Raw genomic sequence first — 22,861 nt, forward strand, 5'->3', positions numbered from 1 at the left:
TATCTGTCCTTCAGTTTGTGGGAGTCAACATGCAGAGGAATGTCTTGGTAGATAGCCATACCTCCTGCCCGGGCTGGTATGCAGGAGCTGGGGTACACCGGCGGTCTGCATGGTCCTTAGCCCTCGTCCGGGCTTTCACAAGGGCAGAGCGGGCTGTGCGCCACACACGACGGCACCTTCTGAGGTGGGCCTGGACCGAGGGGACCTCGACCTCTCCCTCCACGGCTGGGAACAATGGGGGCTGGTACCCCAAACATGCCTTGAAGGGGGAGAGGCCGGTCGCCGAGGAGATCTGACTATTATGGGTGTACTCGATCCAGGCCAGGTGTTGACTCCAGGCCGTCGGGTGCGCGGAGGTTACACACCGCAGGGCCTGCTCCAGATCTTGATTCGCCCGCTCTGCCTGTCCATTTGTCTGCGGGTGGTACCCGGACGAGAGACTCACGGTGGCCCCCAGTTCCCTACAGAAACTCCTCCAGACTTGCGAGGAGAACTGGGGACCACGATCCGAGACAATGTTCGTGGGGATACCATGCAGGCGCACGACGTGGTGGACCAGGAGGTCTGCAGTCTCCTGGGCAGTTGGGAGCTTCGGGAGGGCTACGAAGTGGGCCGCCTTGGAGAACCGGTCCACTATCGTCAGGATGGTGGTCATACCCTGGGACGCAGGGAGACCCGTGACAAAGTCCAGGCCTATGTGGGACCAGGGGCGACGAGGCACGGGCAGCGGCTGGAGGAGTCCTTGTTCCCTCTTATGTTCTGCCTTGCCCCTGGCACAGGTGGTGCAGGCCTGGACGTACTCCCGGACGTCGGCTTCCATCGACGCCCACCAGAAGCGCTGCCAGACCACTGCCACGGTTCTTCGCACCCCTGGATGACAGGAGAGCTTGGAACCATGACAGAAGTCCAAGACTGCAGCTCTGGCCTCTGGTGGGACATACAGTCTGTTCTTAGGTCCATCACCGGGGTCCGGGTGTCGTGTCAGGGCCTCCCGGACGGTCTTCTCCACGTCCCAAGTGAAGGTTGCGACGACAGTGGACTCGGGGATGATGGTGTCCGGTGGATCTGACAGCTCTGGTTTGACCTCCTCTTCATGCACCCGGGACAGTGCATCGGACCGTTGGTTCTTGGTCCCGGGGCGATACGTAATTTGGAAGTCAAACCGACTGAAGAACAGTGACCAACGGGCTTGCCTGTGGTTCAGACATTTCACGGTCCGGATGTACTCCAGGTTCCGATGGTCCGTGAAAACCATGAAAGGCACCGCAGCTCCCTCCAACAGGTGTCTCCATTCCTCAACAGCCTCTTTCACCGCCAGAAGTTCCCGATTGTCGACATCATAGTTCCTTTCAGCCGGCGTTAACCTGCGGGAAAAATAGGCACAAGGGTGGAGGACCTTATCGGACTCCCCACTCTGGGATAGCACGGCTCCTATCCCTGAGTCAGAGGCATCCACTTCAATTATAAACTGGTGATTGGGATCGGGCTGCACCAGAACTGGTACAGTCGAGAACCGGCGTTTCAACTCCCTAAACGCGGCTTCGCACCGAACCGACCACGTGAAGGGGACTTTAGTGGAGGTTAGGGCCATCAGGGGGCTAACTACCTGACTGTAGCCATTTATGAACCTCCGGTAGAAATTTGCAAAGCCGAGGAACTGTTGCAGTTTCCTACGGCTTGTTGGTTGGGGCCAATCTCTCACCGCCGCAACCTTGGCCGGATCAGGGGCGAAGGAGTTGGAGGAGATTATGAACCCCAAGAAGGACAAAGAAGTGCGGTGGAACTCGCACTTCTCGCCCTTCACAAACAGCCGGTTCTCCAACAACCGCTGCAGGACCTGACGTACATGCTGCACATGAGTCTCAGGATCCGGGGAGAAGATGAGAATATCGTCGAGGTATACGAAGACGAACTGATGCAGGAAGTTGCGCAAGATGTCAATAACCAAAGCATGGAACATCGCGGGCGCATTGGTGAGGCCGAACGGCATGACCAGGTACTCAAAGTGACCTAACGGGGTGTTAAATGCCGTCTTCCACTCGTCTCCCTTCCGGATCCGAACCAGGTGATACGCATTCCTAAGATCTAGTTTCGTGAAAATTTGGGCTCTCGTTCAGCCCTCTGTAATCAATGCATGGACGGAGTCCGCCGTCTTTCTTGCCCACAAAAAAAAAACCAGCACCCATCGGGGAGGTGGAGTTCCGGATCAACCCGGCAGCTAAAGAGTCCCGGATGTAGGTCTCCATTGATTCGCGCTCCGGACGTGAGAGGTTGTACAGCCTGCTGGATGGGTACTCGACGCCCGGGATCAAATCAATGGCACAATCGTACGGACGGTGCGGGGCAGCGTGAGTGCCAGATCTTTGCTGAAGACGTCAGCAAGATCGTGGTACTCAGTTGGCACCGCTGTCAGATTGGGGGGAACTGGAACCTCCTCCTTAGCTGTCACACTGGGTGGAACCGAGGATCCTAAACACTCCCGGTGGCAGGTTTCGCTCCACTGCATCACAACTCCAGACGGCCAATCTATCCGGGGATTGTGCTTGATCATCCACGGAAAACCCAAAATCACTCGGGAGGTAGAAGGTGTTACATAAAACACAGTCTCCTCCCTGTGATTCCCAGACACAACCAATGTCACGGGCTGTGTCTGGTGTGTGATCAATGGGAGAAGGGTGCCCGACTTCCTTTGCCCATCTGCTATCCAGCAGATTCCCTTCCGACCCTGTGTCCACCAGTGCTTCCGACCCTGTGTCCACCATCCCAGGATCATGACTGGGATGCGTGCGGATTTACGGGGTTTCCCCACGTGAGTGTTATGGCCCACCCTTAGCCCAGTCTCTAAGGGCGGGCATTGTAGTTTAACCGCTTGGGGCAGTTCTTCTGTATGTGCTCGTTCGAGCCACAGATAAAACACTCCCCGCGGGCCAGCCTCCGTTGTCTGTTATTTGATTTGACTTTGGCCCTGCTCGTTTCCATAGCTTCGTCAGCAGGGGGAGCTGTTGCCACACGGAGCTCTCTGGCTGTGGAGTGTGGGGACGGCGGCACCCTTTCGGACCCGGAAGGAAGAGGGATGGCTCGTGCCCGGCCATGCCCTTCGCCCCGCTCCCGACAATGTTCTTCTAATTGGTTATCTAACCATATAACCAGGCCGATAAGCCCGTCAAAATCCCACGGTTCGTTCTTAGCCAGCAGATGCTCCTTCAGGACCGGAGACAGTCCGTTTACGAAGGCGGCGCGGAGTGCAACAGTATTCCAGCCGGACCTCGCTGCCGCGATGCGGAAGTCGACTGCATACTCGGCTGCACTCCGACGCCCCTGTCTCATTGACAGCAGCACGTTCGAAGCGGTCTCACCTCTATTGGCGTGATCAAACACTTGCTTGAACTCCCGCACAAACCCAGCATATGTTGTTAGGAGCCGTGAATTCTACTCCCAGAGCACCGTAGCCCAGGTGCGTGCCTCTCCTCGAAGCAGGTTTATAACATAAGCCACCCGGCTTCGTCAGCAGGGTGGCTTATCTGATGCATACATGACAGGACGCTGTGCAAAGACAAGCAAACACTGCATTAAGAAGTCTGCGCACGTCTCGACACAACCTCTGTACGGCTCCGGAGGGTTTATGTATGCTTCAGGGGACGTGGGGGTGGGGGTTCATTGAACGACCACTGGAATGTCTGTATTTGGCACTCGGTCAGCAGGAGGAGCAGCGCCCTGCGCGTGCGCTTCCACCTGAGCAGTGAGAGCCTCCATCCTCCGATTGAGTATAACGTTCTGCTCAGTTACCAAGTCCAACTGAGCAGTGAAGGCGGTTAAGATTTGCTGCAGCTCACCTAACATGCCTCCTGCTGGTGCCTGTGCACCTAGCGTTTCCATGGTTGACGCCCCTCGGGATCCATGACGATTGGCCGAGAAATCCTGTTGGGAAAGTGTAGTGACACGGACCCACAACAGGGGGCGCAAATGAATGGACAACAGAAATGCCAAAAGATAATTTAATGTTGTGAAAATGTGCACAACGGAATACAGATAACACTTTAGATAACAGTCAATTGAATCAGTGACGTGTGGGCAGGCTTGAGGATAGGAGACGCCTGTCCACAGAAGAGTCGGGCCCCACACGTTTCCACTGCCAGCGGAGACCTGCAATACACCGGAGCCACCAAGTCCTGAGTCCCCAGGTGGCCACCGCCTCCAGCTGTCGGATCGGGTACTGCTGGCAGGAAGCACAAACAGATCAAGTGGGTGTGTGTACACCCAGCAAACAGTCAGCAAACTCACAGTTCCTTCCTGAGTGAAAACAGTCCTCCACTCCAAGGTAGCAGGAAACACAATCTGTGCAATGCCTAATGTAACAACTAAGAATTTAGGAGTGGATTCGCCTACTCCTCCAAATTCTCACCAACCAGCTCCAAGCTGCAAGTCACAGAAGGTTACCACTGCAAAAACGTTCAGAATTATCCTTGCATATGGCAATGATGTGGCTGAGATGGTTACCTGTCGGGTAAGCTGATTTCTCAGCAGAGATGTGGTGTCTCCTCCAGGCTTTTATGGTGTGATGAATGATGAGTTGATTGATGACAGCTGTCAGCTCCTGGTGCTCCTGGTGCGCGACTGCGCCCTCTGGTGCCCGAAGCCCGCCTTCAGGCAGGGCGCCCTCTGTTGTTGGGCCAGCAGTACCTCCTCTTCGGGCGGCCCACACAACAAACACCCCCTTTTCTACTTTTTTTTTTTTACTAACAGCCCAATTTCATAGCCTTAAATGTGTGCATATCATGAATGCTTGGTCTTGTTGGATTTGTGAGAATCTACTGGTACCTTGTTTCCCATTTAACAATAAGAAATATACTCAAAACCTGGATTAATCTTTTTAGTCACATAGCACTACTATTATTCTGAACACTACTGTATGTCGAACCAGACTATAAAGTTGTACCTTTTTTCTGTGTAATGACCTCATTAATTTGGGATTTTTATGCATTGTTTGTTGTTGTACACTTTTTAATTACTAGCATTTATTCTTTTATTGTTGGAGTTTATTTTTTGATTATGGGGAAACTCACAATGTATGATTTTTAAATTAATTTGCCACACCCTAGCAGGATCATGTGTTGGGGTGGGTGTGGAGGGTGATTGGCTGACAAAGGGGAAAGTCTGAAATAAATAGTTATTAAAATGACAAACTTGTGATTTTTCAGTATATAAGTTGCAGGACCTTCAAAACTAGTGAGGGAAAAAAGGTCTTACATATACAGTACTACAGGTGAGCCCCATTTAACTCACGTAAGTCACAATTCAGCTTTTCTCCTGTTCAAGTTGCAGACCTTGAAAATTTAGACTACTGTATAAAAGTCCATTTTGATTTGTTTTTGGGAGGATTCGTCAGTGCGGATAATTCTGGACAATGATTCCTTCTTGCTCCTCGGGCTGCTGGCGGGCGAATGTGGAATGGATTCCGAATCTTTGTTTTCCTCCTTCAGCTGTTGCATGACAGCACTGAGAGCTTAGTCAGATTCCTGATGATTCGAATTTTCTGGATGTGACAGATGAAGAAATCCTCGTCCAGAATCGTCAGTACTGACAAACCCCTCATCACTGACATGCAGCAGTTGGAGTAGAAAAAAAAAAGATTCCAAACCCACTCCAGATGAAGAAATCATCACCATCCAGGAAGGAATCACGCTTCAAATGCTCAAAACTATGGCAAAGATAAACTAATTTTAAGTTTGTTTTGATCGAACTTATCAAATTGCAGCTTCAGATAACTCGGTCTGATTTTGTAGACCCTAACTCACATGAGTAAATGGGGCTCACCTGTATTAATCAGCAGGCAGCCACTTACTCATCTTATGTCACGGCCAATCCATAAAAGGAAAAAGAGGTGGAGCAAAAGAGTTGTGGAGTGTTAATTGGGTTAGGGTGGAGCTAATGTCAGCTAAACTGTGACCTGCTAACATGCCAACATAAACTAATGTGACAATTTCACTCCACAGAAATACTGGAGCACAGACTTCTTTACATGATGTGTACCACATAATCCAGATTATTACAGATATTTGTAATAGTCAGAAAGGAGTCACTCTCTTCATGCTAATGTTAGGTCATTAGTATCATCTTATGTAAAACTAACAACTTCTAAAAGATGACATCCTCTTCAAGACAAGTGAATGATTAAATCCTTTGTCAGCCAGGGTAAACGTAAATGTTTCTGAGTACGAAGCACATTAATGTTGTGTTTACACATAACGATGACAAGTCACGAATGCCACAAAGTATACATTCTTCTTGGCCACTGATCATGAATGTGATTATTTGAGGCAGAAGCGTCAGGTGTCCTCAGGCACTGCTGCAACCTGATATGCTGCATTTACACATAGGTAGGTCATGTTACGAATGTCATATTTGTGTCATTCTTGGCACTTTCCTGACATTCTTAACGTGACTTAACACATTTGAATAGGTTTCTTAATAGTGCGTGTTGGTGCGTGATATTCGGGATTTTTGTGAAGCACCTTTTTGGTTGTCAAAAAATCTTCCACGAATGTCACGCACCACCCTCATTTCGCCTCATGTTGTGGAGGTCACAACTGAGCATGTTGATCCATCTTGATTAGTGGTGATCCTTAATAGAGTGTGACAGCATTCTTCTCTGACGTGTGCACAATTAAACCCTGCTGCACCGCATTCAGTTGCATTGCTGCAGTAGGTATGCTGAAGAAGGACAGTGAAGCCAAGTCGGGTAAAAGTTTTGTTTAAATGCTCATCAGCGTGCTCCTGCAGGTGTTCCACCTGCTGCATGTGCCTGATGTTTGGGAAAACACGCAAGACGAGAGCCGCGTGGAGCCACACATCTGGCTCTCGCCGTCTCCTCCTCCTCCTCTGCGCCACTCCATGGCACAGAGCACAACTAAGCATGCAGTCACAAAGTTCTTCTACTGTGGATTTTGCGGAGCAAACTGGAGCGATCTGAATTGTTCAGCAGCTGATGGATGAATATGGGTGTGTGTGTGTGTGTGTGTGGAGACAATTTGCCTCATTCACAACGATGCGCTGTTACACACAATAGCACGGAACAGCGTGCAACAGCATGGAACATTATTCTTGACCATGCATAATGGTTCCTGATAATTTGCCAGCAACCTGTGCCATTAATGTAACGAAAACCACATCTGCCACAACGCATTTGTGGATCCCCAGTGAATCAGTTTGTTGGTCATGTCTTCATGAAAATGATAACAAGGAGCAGACGCCAAATTGGTGTGCTGACAGCCTGGGTCACTGGGCTCCGAATACACATATTTAAAATGTTTTAGGCCACATTTAACAGAATAGTCATATATTCATTTCTAACAGGCATATTGTCACGCTCAGGAATTGATGCCCGGGTACACTGCTACTGAACTTATAAAGGGCAGCACCTGTCTTAAATTCTCTAACAAACCACCATTAAATCTCCATTTACAAAGTAAATATGAGTAGAACTCAAGAGGATGGAAAACAGATCCAGATGTTCAAATGACATGACATAACGAGTTAAAAGGTCTGAGCCCGGCCTCTGCTGGAACATAAAAGAAGAAATAAAAGCACCTTCTCCCCGCAGATATGTGATTTATCTGGAAAAACAAAGCTAGCTTTAAGTAAAAGCTCAGACACATCAGCTAAATCATCAAAACTAATCTTGTGAAGTGGAGGCAGACAGTCCACATTTGCTCTTTATTGTTCTATTTATGTAGTTTAATATGGAACTGCAACAGATGTTTTATTTTAGGGTAATTCTTTGTTATTTTGGTCAGGAACCATGTGCTGGTGCCACACATTGCCACATCCACTACAATATGGAACCAACTTGGACCATGGATGCATCACATGGCCAAAATGTTATAGTTGACATTGCCTCAGTAGTTCATTTGACAGAAAGTCATTCCAGCAATACTCAAGGATTCGACAAAGAGACTTAGTGCCCAACAGTTGTCACCTTACTGTAGTTCAGTGATTAATGTTCAAGTCTCACCACCCTGAAGTCAGACAGGAAGCACCAGGACCCTAAAGACTTGAACCTTCATTTTCTTGCGAAGGTATCAGCATCACCAAACACTTGTTTCCAGGGACCTCATGACTCCATAAGCTCTTATCAGGTGTCTCTCACAGGCTGAGGACCCAGAGACACTTAACTAAACGCTTAACTGTCTCCACCTTGTTTTACCTTAAATCCAAGGTAAGATAAGCCAGTTAAGTGTGTAAACAAAATTGGGCAGGTGCATAAATTTGGGCACCCTTGTCATTTTATTGATTTTAATCCATTTAGCACTAATTATTAATTAGTTATTAGTTATTAATTATTAACACAAAATTGGTTTGGTAAGCTCACTGACCCTCGACCTCCTTACACAGGTAAATCCAATCATGAGAAAGTGTATTTAAGGTGGCCATTTGCAAATGTTTCCCCTCTTTGCATCTCTTCTAATGAGTGGCAACATAAGAGCCTCTAAAAACTCTTAAATGACCTGAAAACAAAGATTGTTGAACGTCATTGTTTAGGGAAAGGATACAAAAAGCTATCTCAGAGATTTCAGCTGTCAGTTTCCACTGCGAGGAACATAGTGAGCAAAAGGAAGACCACAGGCACAGTACTAGTTTAGGCCCGAAGTGGCAGGCCAAGAAAAATCTCAGAATAGCTGAAACCAAGGATGGTGAGAACAGTCATAGTCAACCCACAGACCTGCTCAAAAGACCTACAACATGATCTTGCAGCAGATAGTGTCTCTGTGCATCATTCAACTATACAGTGCACTTTGCACAAAGAGATGCTGTATGATGCTGTGATGCAGAGGAAGCCTGTTCAGCGTACACGCCACAAACAGAGTCGCTTGAGGTATGCTAAAGCACATTCGGACAAGCCAGCTTCATTTTGGAATAAGGTGCTGTGGACTGATGAAACTAAAGTTATCTGGACATAACAAGGGGCAGTTTGCATGGCTGAAAAACAACACAGCATTCCAAGAAAAACACTTGCTACCTACAGTAAAATTCTGAGGTGGTTCCATCATGCTGTGGGGCTGTGTGGCCAGTGCAGGTACTGGGAATCTTGTTAAAGTTGAGGGTCACATGGATTCCAGTCAATATCAGCAGATTCTTGAGAACAATGTTCATGAATCAGTGACAAATTTGAAGTTGTGGCTGGATCTGTCAACAAGACAACGACCCTAAACACTGCTCAAAATCTACTAAGGCATTTATGCAGAGGAACAAGTACAACGTTCTGGAATGGCCAACTCAGTCCCCAGACCTGAATATTATTGAAAATCTGTGGTGTGATTTTAAATGGGCTGTCCATGCTCGGAAACCAACAAACCTGAGATGTTTTGTAAAGAAGAATGGTCCAAAATACCTTCAACCAGAATCAAGGCTCTCATTAGAAGCTATAGGAAGCGTTTAGAGGCTGTTATTTCTGCGAAAGGAGGATCTACTAAATATTGATGTATTTTTTCTGTTGGGGTGCCCAAATCTATGCACCTGCCTCATTTTGTTTAAAGAATTATTACACACTTTCTGTAAAGCCTAAAAAGTTCATTTCACTTCTCAAATATCACTGTGTTTGTCTGCTATATGATATATTTAACTGAAATTTCTGATCCAGACAACCAATGATTTATAAAGGAAAATCATGAAAATTATCAGCGATGGCCAAACTTTTACATACAACTGTATCTCTAAACTGAAACTATCCTCTATGTATCCTGATGTCAGCCCGTACTGTGTGAGATGTAAACATGCTGAAGCGTCCCTCATACACGTTCTGGTCTTGCTCATGTCTGGACAAATACGGGATTGAAATTTTTCAGACTTTTTCTCATGTACAGAATGCACATCTGATCCCTGACCCTCTGATTGCACTGTCTGGCGTCGCAGAGGGAGGAGTTAATCTAAATAGGAACATACAACACATCCTATCCTTCACCTCTCTTCTGGCCAGACGAGCTGTCCTGCTCAGGTGGACAGAAGCTTCTCCACCTTACTCATGCTCAACGGCTGGCTGACATCATGTCCTGTTTAAAACGTGAGAAAATCAGACTGAGCGCACAATATAATAAAACGTGCACACAATAGAATAAAATGTAATTGTAAAATAAAATATAATTAAAATGAGTGCACAATATAATAAGAAAATGTGAAAAATATAATTAAAATGAGTGCACAATATAATAAAGCGTGTGCACAATATTATAAAATGAGCGCACAATGTCGTAAAATGTGCACACATTCTCTCCACATGCACATTTTGCGATGACACTTCCAGGGCTCCGTACGCTACTAACATACATTAACTGTATTCAAAGAGCTGGCAAAAAAAGTATCACTTGCATGCCGAAACTGCCTGCATTATTTATTTATTTATTTTATAATCACCATTCTGTGTTCTGAATTCTGACAATATCTTCACTGTTGTCAGACTGAAAGTTTTCCTCCCAGGCTCAAAACCATAAGGCTGTGTCCTCCACAGCGACTTCAGAAACACATTTAGACTGGACTTAAAAAAAAAAAAACAGCTCCACACAAGAAAAAAAATTGTCTGATAACTCGACCTCCGCCGTGTTAACGATTGATTTGGGCTTGAATCAGCAGGTGCCATTCCGGTGATGACTTATCAACAATATGGCCGCGGCTGAGGGCTGAAATAGTGTGCAGGCTTCAGACAGCTGTTCTTTATCCTTCACCTGTGCACTTATCATTGACTTTTATTGTTCAGATTTTTTTTAAATAAACACTCCAGAATTTTTAGTGATTATCTGTGCAATTTTTTTGGTGTCACCAACACATTAAAATACTGGAATCAAGACAGTACATTTTATTGTAGGATAAAACTAATATTTTTATTGTATAGTTTTTCCAATGGGCCAATATCAACTTGACTTATACTAAATATCATAAATTATCAATCCAATAAAGTCCAAAGGACATTAAGGTGCAAATAAATGAGGATTATAATAATGAACAAATAACACAATAATAAAAAAAATTAGCCTCCAGATTAAGAGTTCTTATAAGATGTTCTTATAGTCAGTACACTGGACACATTACTACATTTGGATGAACAATTTATACATTTATTTGCCCGTCAAAATATGATAAACAAAATAACAGTCCTATATTTGGTGCATGAAAGTGAAATGCAATAGGTAGCTTGTTTCAACAGGGGGAGCTCATCTCAACACATGTAACTGTCGATTTACACTACGGGAAGCTCAACTTCGGCGGAGGAGCTCATCTCGACAGAACACCGGACCTGAGGACATTTCTTAAATGGTGATTCAGTTTAATCCATAATGTAAAGTATAAATTAAAGCTCACAAACCCGAGACATAACATCATGTTCAACAACAGTAAACACAAGCAGCTGATCGGTGAAGCTGCATATCATAATCAATGGTGTAATAAGACCCCCCCCCCCTTTTTTTTTAATTGTCATCAGATTTGCATTGATCTCATTTATGGCCTTTTGGCAGCCCAACTGACGGAAATCTGTTGTAGCGATGGAGAACTCTAATCCCTGTATTCAGTGCAGTGTGATGGCAGTGAGTGGTCGTGACCTTTGCGTTTGCTGGCCTCCTCCTCCTCCTCCTTCAGCCTCTTGAAACACTCCGCCTGGTCTCGCTGCACCTCCAACAGGAAGTTACAGTTTGGATGACGGGCGCTCACCTGTAGCGAGATGAAGACAAACGTTCATGTGTTATCGCTGAACTACAACAAAAATTCAATCGGGTGCAACGCTGAAGACCTTGTGACAACATGACGGGGATGAATATTATCCAAAAGCCCTGGTTCCCAGCCTGGTCACCCACCCCCCCTCCCCACGGAAGCGCCAGGGGGTCATACAAGTTTATTAATCCTAGTGGGCACTTAATCACAGATTCCCACTTTATACACCAACTCTCAACAAACACCAACCAGATAGCCGAAGGAACAAGTCACAACAAATAAAAACAATACAACATACAGTACTGTGCAAATATTTTCGGCACATTTAATGCATCATAAAAGTATACAAAATGATGAAAACCTGATAAATATTCATAAATAAATAAAATGTGTGATGAATTTCAACTTTAATGTTAATCCATATGAAAGTTGGGTTCTATTTAAATTTTACATGTGATTTTTCAGTATATGTTGCACCAGAGTACAAGTTACAGGACCTCAAACACAATTTTAAGAAAAACACAATTTAAAGTATGAGTAATTGAGTTTTGCAATCATTTTAATATTGCATGATCATTTGCAACTGTGTTTGTGTGGTATACAACTGGTCAGTACACTTACAAAGAAATTATTATCATCATCATCATCATTATGGAATAAAAATATATAACTCCAATATACACAGTTATTATAATTATTAGTATGAATAACAAAAACCCAATTTTTTGGTATACAAGTCTCACCTGAGTTGCAGGACCTCCCAAATTAGTGAAAAAGAAAAAATGTGACTTATACGATACATATGATAATGTGTATATGGTAAAGGGTAAATTGACTGCATTTATATAGTACTTTTCCATCTATATCAGAAGCTCAAAAGTGCTTTAGACTGAAGTAGTCACGGAAAAAACCTTAATGAGGTGGACACACAACAGGATGAATCACCAATGTTCCAGGAGCCAGTAAAACCTGAAGAAAATTTATCTCATCTTCCTCGTGCTCTGAAGTGTTTCTCTCTTAAAGATGAATCAATCAGTGTCAGACGGTGCTTTTAGTGGCTTGCACTCCCTCTCTTCTCTGCCTGCTTTTTTTTTTGTCATCGCTTGTATTTTACAGCCATCACAGCCTCAGTCCTGGATGGATTCCCTCCAATCAGACCTTTAATGCTCATGAAGTTTTGAAAACACAAACCAAACAGGAAGCTGCAACACCTGCATCTTTGATGTTCAACATCTATTCATGAAAATCGGTTCTTTGTGATCCGGTGATACTGTAATATATGGAGCTATGACATTTGATCAGTTCTGTCCAAAACTGAATTACTTTATTTTGACTAACGCACAACCATTTAAACCCAGTTGAGTCCATATGGGCTGCAAACTGCTGGACTTTATTTTATGTATGACTTCGTAGCTATGGGTGCATCTTTAACCAATTCCTCAAAATATCCCCTTAGAGTTTTATAAATTAGATATTACATTAACAAAAAAAAAAAAAAAAAAGAGGACATGGACAAGATAAGCTCAGGCATCGTGAAGCTATTTTTCAATGACACACAAATCAGACTCTGTGCATTTGCTGTTTTGCAGTTGTGAATCTCACGCCATCTCATGGCCCGTGACTCACACGAGAGGTCAGTTTCAGCAGAGTTCTAGAGTTATACCCGTGAACTCGCTGGATGAACGCCATCCACATCCTCGCTAGCCAATGTTTACATTCGCTGTGAGATGCTGGAACTCTGCTGGCACTGTGGTGCATTCTGGGAAGAGTAGGTGGCTGTCAGGGGGATTATGGGAAATGTTAAAGTACTGAATTAAAGACATTTCAATACTATATAATGGATTAACTGTACTGATTGGAATAGTATCATCTTATATTAAAGAAAAATGGGAAAGGGAAGCAAATCTTTCACTGCAATTAGAAAGATGGGAACAGTTAATTAAACAACAATGGAAACCTACATCTGCCTTGTCCTAAAGAGAATTTAGGTCAAAGAATTCAGTAAGATTCTTTAAAACACCAACACAACAGAGTTCATCAACCAAAACAATTCATGTTGGAGGTCATGTGGTGAAAAAGAGGCAAATCACTGGAGCTGTCCAGTTATTTTAGAATACTGGAATTACAAAGTATGAAAAACAACAGTTCTATTTCATTTTGAGACATTATATTTGGGCATGAAACCAAAGGCTGTTGAAGGATTTGAGAAGAAATACAAATTTAATACTCTGTTGATTGCTAGCAAAAAGGCTATTACAAGGAGACGGTTAACAACAGAACACCCAAAGGTTGAGGACTGGATAAATGTGATCCATGATATTTTCATCATCATTTTCACCTTTATATTGAGACTTGAACAAGTTGTTGGGAATCTTGGAGAGAGTATGTAACACCTCTTAGATCAGATTTCATATAACCCTAAAGAGAAAAATTTATTCAGTAATCCCCATATATAAATGCTTTTGGGATATAAAATGATATCCAAGGACCTAAGAATGCCAATCAACAGTGTTCTAATCAAGAAGTGCAAAATGAGGGAAACCAAACTATGGTCAGGTAGCCCAACAGAAATTTCAGCAACTGCCGCCAGGAAAATTGTTCAGGATGCAAAGAAAACATAAAATAGTCCTGAAATACAGGACTCTGGGGGAAAAAAAAGTGGCTGTTTCAAGATGCACAATAAGGAGGCACTTGAAGAAAAAAGGTGTGCATGGTCGAGTTGCAAGAAGAAATGCCATACTATGCAAATGTTACAAAGTATCCCGCTTATAATACGCCAAACAGCACAGAGCACAAAGTCATCTGGAGTGACGAGACCAAAATTTTACTTTGTGGCCACAACCATAAATGTTATATTTGGAGAGGCGTCAACAAGGCCTATGATGAAAGGTACACCATTTCTACTGTGAAGCATGGAGGTGGATTGCTGATGCTTTGGGGATGTGTGAGCTCCAAAGGCACAGGAAACTTGGTCAAAATTGATGGGAAGATGAATGCAGTCGACAGTAGAGATTTAAACTCCACCAACCAACTGCAGTAATAATGCTTGTTGATGACGTCATTGTATCTTCCTCAGTGACTCTGAACGACTGGAAAAGGCTGCAGTCAGTGCTTTGGTCACAGGCTCCATCTCCACCTCGGTAGATTAAAACTTCTCCTTGTAAAATTATGAGCTATTTTAACTCTATGGAGTCACCTGACTGAATTCAGTTATGTAAAAGTCACATAAACGAATTAAGCAATTGTCCCATTAAATTCACCAGACTCAGTTTCTATTTCAATGCATTTTAACACGCTTCAAGCTTTATACAAGTTTTTAAATTATGTTAATAGGCCTACTATAACCTGAATTATGATTAATAATTTCCACAATGATTTTTGTGAATTTTATGGTCATATTTGGTGCGCATATTTGCAGAAAGCCACAGTAAACAATCTCACATTTCCTCATTCAAATGCGCTGACAGCTCCGTCTCGGGGTAGGAGAGCAAAGAAAAAAAAAACACTTTCTACTCTATCATTCGTGGAACCCCACGACATAAGCCAATCAGGATCATCAACCCACGTGGGTCTCTGAGATCTTTCTGGACAAAACCCCAACAAAAGCAGACAAACTAACACTGCCTCCTGCTGGACAGAAGCAGGAATGGCAAAACGAGATTATTCCAATGCACTTGTCTAACAAGTCGGAGCAGGAGTGGTGGCCTAGTGGTTAATGCGCTTGGTTTCAGTGCAGAAGGTTCCGGGTTCAAATCCCACCCCTGCCACATTTGTCCATGTAATGTGGAGTTGCGTCAGGAAGGGCATAGGGCGTAAAACCCATGCCAATTCAACATGCAGATCCACCTCGGTTTGCTGTGGCGACCCCGAGTGCAAACAAGGGAGCAGCCGAAGGGACTTACTTACTTGTCTAACAAGTCGGAGAAGAAGGTGCTCAAGATTAATTATATCTGTTTTTGTTTTTTTATTTATTTATTTGTGTGTTTATTTTAATCAGTTTAGCTTTGTGAAGGGACTATATGACCCATTCAGAAAGACTTCCATTGTAACTTCCATCCATCCATCCATCCATCCATCCATCCATCCATTTTCTTCCGCTTTATCTGGAGTCGGGTCATGGGGGCAGCAGCTCAAGCAAAGCCGACAAGACCTCCCGATCCACACACACCTCTCCCAGCTCAAATATATATCGTGATATATACCGTTCCCGCGAAGGATTCAATTTATATCGCGATATGAATTTTAAGTCATATCGCCCAGCCCTATCCACAACTACCACAAAAGACTCCAAGCTGTCACTGATGTTAAAGGGGACAGACATTACACGGTATTAAATACTGCTGTATGTAAACTTTTGATCAGGGTCATTTGGGTAGTTTCTGTTGTCATTATGATTCAAAAAGAGTAAACATAGTTGTTTGACAATAAATGGCTTAACCCAACCACTAACCATAAGTGGAAAAAAAAAAGTTTTTGTGTTATCATTAATATTTTCTGAAAATTGGGCAAAAAATATATATATTGCGGGAGGTGATGGTCTAGTGGTTAAGTGTTGGGCTTGAGACCACAGTTCAATCCAAACCTGACCAAACCCCAGCCTGACCAAAAAAAATAAAAAAATAAAATCATTAAGGGCCCTTGGGCAAGGTCTGTAATCCCCAAGTTGCTTCCGGTGTGTAGTAAGCGCCTTGCATGGTAGCACCCTGACATCTCTGTGGGAGTGTATTTGTGTGAATGGGTGAATGTGAGGCATAATTGTAAGGCACTTTGAGCGTCTGATGCAGATGGAAAAGTGCTATATAAATGTAGTCCATTTATATCCCCAAATATGTATAAACACTGGGCCAAAATTTTTACTTTGGCTTTTGACCATTTATGCAAGTCTCCCCAAAAAACAAACACTGTCCTTGAATGATCTTCAATCATTCTGCCAAATTTCATCCACACTGGATTAAAACTCTGAGTTAACATATTCACAAGCCAACAGACAGATGGACACACAGAACTGAAAAAAAACTTAATTTATGTGTGTCACCAGTGAAAAGTGAACTTCCCACAAGCAGATGATAAAAAATGTCATGTTAACTTCAGGAATCAGCATCCAGGTCAGTTCCTTGATGCTTCTTCCAGTTAATGACCAAATTCTACTTTTGCATCCACAAGGCCACGGTACTTGACTTCAGAGTGTTGAACTCACTCATACAGAAACAGAAATCCAACACGAATAGCACGCAGCTGTGATTTCAATTCTTTTCCTTAACAGAGGCCTCAGAGATTTCTGTGAAGACTGACACCAACAGACAACCTTTTAAGCATTTCCAAATCTAAACTTCTTTAAATAATCCCTCTGATAGGTAGCGTAACCTGCATTACATATGATGCTCACTGTCCTGCATTAGATTCAAACTCACGACCTCGAGCAAGGGAGGCCAAAGCCTCAGGTTTTCAGCATCTGTACTGCCTTTCCCATTGCTTCCTGAACAGTGGCGGTAACTTTAAGCAACAGTGTGCAGGATTTAGTGGTGTTTATTAGCAGAAATGGAATACAGCATTCATAATATCTGTTCATCTGTTCATCAAATCCATGTTTTAATACGCTTAGAATGAGCACTTCATGGTATCTACATGGGAGTGGGACTCAAGGAGGCCACCATGGTATAGTGCCATGTCGAAACAGCATCTGAAACGGGACATACCCTATTTTCCCTGAGTATAGGTCACAGCAAGGTATAAGTTGCAGTTGTTTTGTGTGTGACTTACATCTGAACATATTTCCCTGCGGTTGAGTTTAACAAATTACAGGAACTCTGTGTAGCACATGTGCACATCATAGCTTGTGCTGTTACTTAATACAATTACTTTTACAAAGCGTGACTGAAAGGTTTTGAGCAAGAACCAGAAAAAGTAGGGCTTGGTTCATCATCTTTTGTATTCTGAGAAACCGACATTTTTCTTGAGAATGTGTGACGTTTTGACTTGTTGCAGTCACAATATTTCAGTGAAGTAACCAGGGGAATTCAGGTCTTGTTTCTTCTTGGTCAGGTTCAAAACTTTTCAATCACCCCTCATACATTTCAATATAGTAAGTCCCTTCAGCTGCTCCCTTGTTTGCACTCGGGGACGCCACAGCAAATCCAAGGCAGATCTGTATGTTGAATTAGCACAGGTATGCTGATGTCCTTCCAGACACAACTACACATTACATGGAGAAATGGGGCAGGGGCGGGGTTTAAACCGGGAACCTAATGCACTGAAACCAAGTGCACTAACCACTTGGCCACCACCGCTAGCGTAGTGGCACCTGAGCATGGCTGCTTTCTGACAGTTTCAAACATTCTGTCTGCTACTCACCAGATTCAGCCTTCACTGATGAAGAAATACAGCGAACAAAACCCAGAAAACAGGGACAAAATGTGACAATTCCTTTAGTCTTCTCTAAAAATAGAGGGCATATGAAAGGCTCATGTGACCTCATTCTTATGAAATCATGAAACTCTGTCGCCTGTGGGTGTTCTGGATCTTGTGAATTTTATGCCACGGTTATAATCCTCTAAAAATACTGCTGCCTACTTCCTGGTGATATTTCATTCTACACCCAGCAAACCATCAGTAACTCCAGCCGGTGACTCAATGATGTTTGAGGGTAGAGGATGAAAATCCTTCAAAAACGACTACCTGTCAATTTGCCAATCAGTATGGTTGAATTATTCTTCAGCTTGATTGATACTTCAGATGAGTAAAGCTGGCAATTCCAGTTCAATCTATCACATCTTCAGTGGTCTGATCATAGCAGGAAAACAGAGTCTGTGTTATGTTTGTTAGTTTACTATAAATCAAAATAATCCATCACAAAAAAGGGGGAGCTTCTAGTTAATTTTTGCTGGTTGTCTCTGCCTTGCTCATGTGCACTGTTGAGCAGAGGTGGCGACCGATGCGCTTCCAATCCTCCACATCAGTCCCGTTATTCTGACCGTCAGACCACAGCTGCCTGAACTCTAAATGACATAAATAACTGAGTCCTAAAGGGTCTACAGAGACGACTCCTGACCTCTGAGTCGTCCCCGAGGGCACAATGCCAACCTGTGTTCATCATCTGCTTCAGGCTTTCACACAGAACCCACTGGAACATCCTCGTGCCGCTCGTCCGACCGATGCGGAGGCTTTTCGCAGATCGACTGTCGCTCTGGCTTTCCTTCCAGTTTAAATTCTTATTTTTGAAGCTCAGTGAAAGATAAAGACGATAAAGCACCTTTGGTTTCTCCATGTGAGCCGTGTTGTCAGCACTGATTGGAGTAATCGGACCGTTTTAAACTGGATGAGGCTTAGCGAGCGTGAAGAATCATTTAAAGCTGGATATCATCCTGCTTTGAAGTGAGGAGATTATGTTACAGCCCACTCACGCTATTGACAAAGTGAATTTTAACCACTAGTTACATTGATAGAACTTAAGACATTCACATTACTAGCTAAAGAGGCTTGAAACTGATTTTTTTTCCCCCAGAGCTGTTCAGTTCACCTGTGTTTGTTAGTGACATCGCTCTGCCTGAGATCCACTGTGAATTACATCTAAAAACAGAATAATTTATGATAACAATCTTGGTGCTCACAGATTTTCACCTTATTTTCCAATTCTTGTGACTTTATGTTTCTGTAGTTGCTGCAGCTGTGCACATCATCAACAGCCCTGAAACACACCAGATGTGTAGTGCGTGTGTGGTGGCTTCATTGTATGCTGATTCCCATTTTAGTGGCTGTGTGAAGAGTTAACACTTTCCACAGTACCTGCGTGAAAAAAGTGTCCCAGACACATCTCATGCATCTCACATTATACAAATAATGAATGTTTATGAGTTCAATGGTACGAATATTTCATGAGGTGAAAGCTGGAACATACCATTCAACTCGGCTTTGCCTCATTGAATGGTATGTTCCAGCTTTCACCGAATTAAATATTTGTTCCAGGAAAAGAATGTAAAAACATTCATTATTATCACTTACTGAGGCGTTCCTGGGCATAGATGTAGCATAGATTTACATTTACGATACCTGTCCATACCTGCCCGCAGTAACAGGCGGGTATCCGATACCCGCCCACTATGCATAAAATGATGACGTTATAGCATGCGCAACCCAAGAACTGTCCGCAGACAATAACATGAAAAGGCGAGAAGTGTGTGTTGGTTCCAATATGGATATTCCGGATGATTTTTATCATGGATAGTTCCACAATGAACAGTAACCAAAGCACCTAGCTTGATGAGGATGCCCTGGCGAATTTGGAGAGCAGAGCGGTACCAACCAACATGACAAAAGTTAAAATGAGCCAACTTTTTATGTAAGCGTTTGCTGGGTGTCGTGCGTTTTGAAATGACATTACATAATGTGATTCCACGTGTTGTGTATCTCAGTAAGTGATAATAATGCAAATAACATGCAATTGTCGTGTGGTATGCATTTTCAGAGTCCTTCCATCCATGCCCAGTCGCCCAAAATGACAGATATTCGCCCCTGTCGAACTCGGGCGAATATCTGTCATTTTGGGGGACTGGGCATGGACATCGGGCCTTTGAAAATGCATGTCGCTCTCCAAAAGCATGTTATTGTATTATTATTTGTTTTATATAACAGCTAAAATAGATCCTTGTCATTTGATATTTTATTAATTTATAAACAACAGAAAGGGGACTTACATTTTGGTGTTCCACTGCTGCTGAAGTCCAAATTGTGACGTGGAGTGCACTGATGCTGTGCACTGACTTCGGATTTCCATTTAAAAAAAAAAAAAAAAAAGACTGTGTAGTTCCTCAGTCCAGCCAAAAATGATGTCAGTGTTTCATGTGAACAGGTCTTCATGCATCCAGACGGCTTACAGCGGAGTGGATTTTGTGTGTGTATGTTACAAGAATTAGCAGCGTCAGTTAGCTCAATCAAATCATCGTGTTGTTGTCCCCCGCGGGCGCACACACACGCAACCGGGTCAGTCGACTATGTACGTCCTAAGTGCAGTGGGGAGAAAAAATAAATAAAAAATCATGTCAGAAATGAGTCCAGCTTTTCATTCTTTCTTCCTGCTAACAGCCTCCAGACAACACAGTGGATTCGTTTTGTGTGTGTGTGTCTTACAAGAATTAGCAGCATCAGTTAGCTTATTCAAATTATGTCTCGGTATTAGTTGTCCCCTGCGTGCACACATACGCAACCTGGTCAGCGCTTGTGTGTGCATGTGGGTGATTCTTAGACTACGGGCACTTATTATGTCCTTTGATCATATTGTATGAAAAACATAAAAAAGGGGAAATTTCACACTTTTATAGTTATCTTTACAATGAAAGTGTTTTAAGAAATTTGTTCTAGTAGTCTATGATGACTTTTTCACCTTTTTTCAGCATCATTATATGCAAATATTGCCGTTTTGTGCTTGTCCCACACCCAGACTTTTGATCTTCAATGATAAAAATGAATGGTAAAAAAAAAAGGTTTTTTCTAATGTTTTAAAATATCTCTGAATAAAATATCAGTAAAATAATCAAAACATAATTGGGGTATTCAATGTCATACAACTGTTGTGATTTTTTTAAACAAAATGTAGTTGTCCCACACTATTGCCGTAATTTCCACCACAACACTGTAATGTCCCTTTAAACAGTTTGTATGAAAGATTGTTTGGGTAGTTTCTGAACCGCTATATAAAAAAATTGATTGATTGATAAACAGTGACATCAGAGCACATGTATATAGTGCCAAATCACAACAAACAGTTGCCCCAAGGCGCTTTATATTGTAAGGCAATGGTGTGGTGGAAATTACATTTACAAGGCCAATAGTGCCCGTAGTTAAAGAATCACCCATGTATGAAGGATGGGTATCGATAACCGGTTCCTTTCGGGTATCGTTAAGAAATAATTCGATCCACTGACATCAATAACCTTTTTGCTTAACAATTCCCTTATCGGTCCTTCAGAGTGGCCGTTGTTTTGGGGGGTGTTTGTCAGGAAAATGATAATTTCTCTACATTGATTACAGGCTCTGCAGCGGGTGTGTAATCAACTTTTCTGCAGCGTGGCTTTGCTTTGAACCTTTGAACCAATCGAAGCAGTGCTTCGATCTGCTGCTTTGTTGATTCATTGTTTTATTTCGCTTTATCTTAATTTTCCCCCGCTTAAACCCTAAAGAGCATATGTCTGTGAGTAATATTTACCTTTTTTATGTTAAACCGACCTGTTATGGTCTTCTGAAACAGTTGATAGATGTATTTTATAACTTAAAAACAGGACCGATGCTAACACGTTAGCATGTCTATGGCGTTTTCAGTGTTAAAGTTAGCATGAAGCTGCTCGCATCTCAGAAAGTTTGTGTGCATTTGTTTTCTGTATAATAATTAATGGCTCAGCATTCATTGTCGTAAAAGAGACAAATTGTAATTTTTTAAATTTATTTTAGTTCACATATTAATAGTAATAGCAACAACATATAATATATAATACTAATAACATAATATATAATAATAACAATAATGCTACAATACAATTTTAGAGAAAGAGACAAAAAGAACCTGATGAAACAAAACAACAGAAAAGATAAAACCAGCTAACAATAAACATAACTAAATACATATAGAAATAAATACGTGTTTCCTGTGAACACCTAGTGACTCTCACACCTCCACTTCATCCCTGTTTTATTGAAGTTTAATGACAATTTGTTTCGGTCAAACCATATTTTAAATTTGTTAATTTCTTCAGTAATTTCCTCCAGAACTATCTGCCAAGCTACAAAACCGCTGCATCCTAGTAAGAGCAGAATGCTACTGGAATGAATTTGAATATGGAAAGTTGGGTTTTTTTCTTACCAAAATGGATGCTGCACTCACTGCAGTTTGTCTAGAATAGTCCCAGATTGTATTTCAGAGCTTCCAAACATTTCATGCGGGTGGTGTTGGGGGTAATTTTGGGTTTCAGCTTTTTTTGTTTTTCATGAATATATCAATCGTGAGTCACTTGTGTGCAGATTAAAGTCACTAAATGGGACTCCCGTCTTGTTGTGAGAAAGAAACGAGAATCATGCTCCATTCTGTTCACACAGCTCCAAACGCTGTGCAAGTCACGTTAGAATGATCCAGTCCAGTCGGAATTAATAACTTCAAAGCGAAATGCCGTTTAAATCA

The 22,861-nt window shown here is 42.9% G+C and overlaps 1 protein-coding gene across 1 annotated transcript in view; it reads right to left on the bottom strand.

Moving 5' to 3' along the window:
• vipr2 (vasoactive intestinal peptide receptor 2) overlaps positions 1 to 22,861 on the bottom strand; it is a 185,131-nt gene that overhangs the window by 125,753 nt on the left and 36,517 nt on the right. The window contains exon 2 of the mRNA XM_034183771.1: positions 11,589 to 11,697. Within this exon, the coding sequence (XP_034039662.1) occupies positions 11,589 to 11,697 (109 nt within the window). The remainder of the gene's footprint in view (positions 1 to 11,588; positions 11,698 to 22,861) is intronic.

The sequence above is a fragment of the Thalassophryne amazonica genome, chromosome 12 (genome assembly GCF_902500255.1).
Source record: "Thalassophryne amazonica chromosome 12, fThaAma1.1, whole genome shotgun sequence".
NCBI lineage: Eukaryota > Metazoa > Chordata > Actinopteri > Batrachoidiformes > Batrachoididae > Thalassophryne > Thalassophryne amazonica.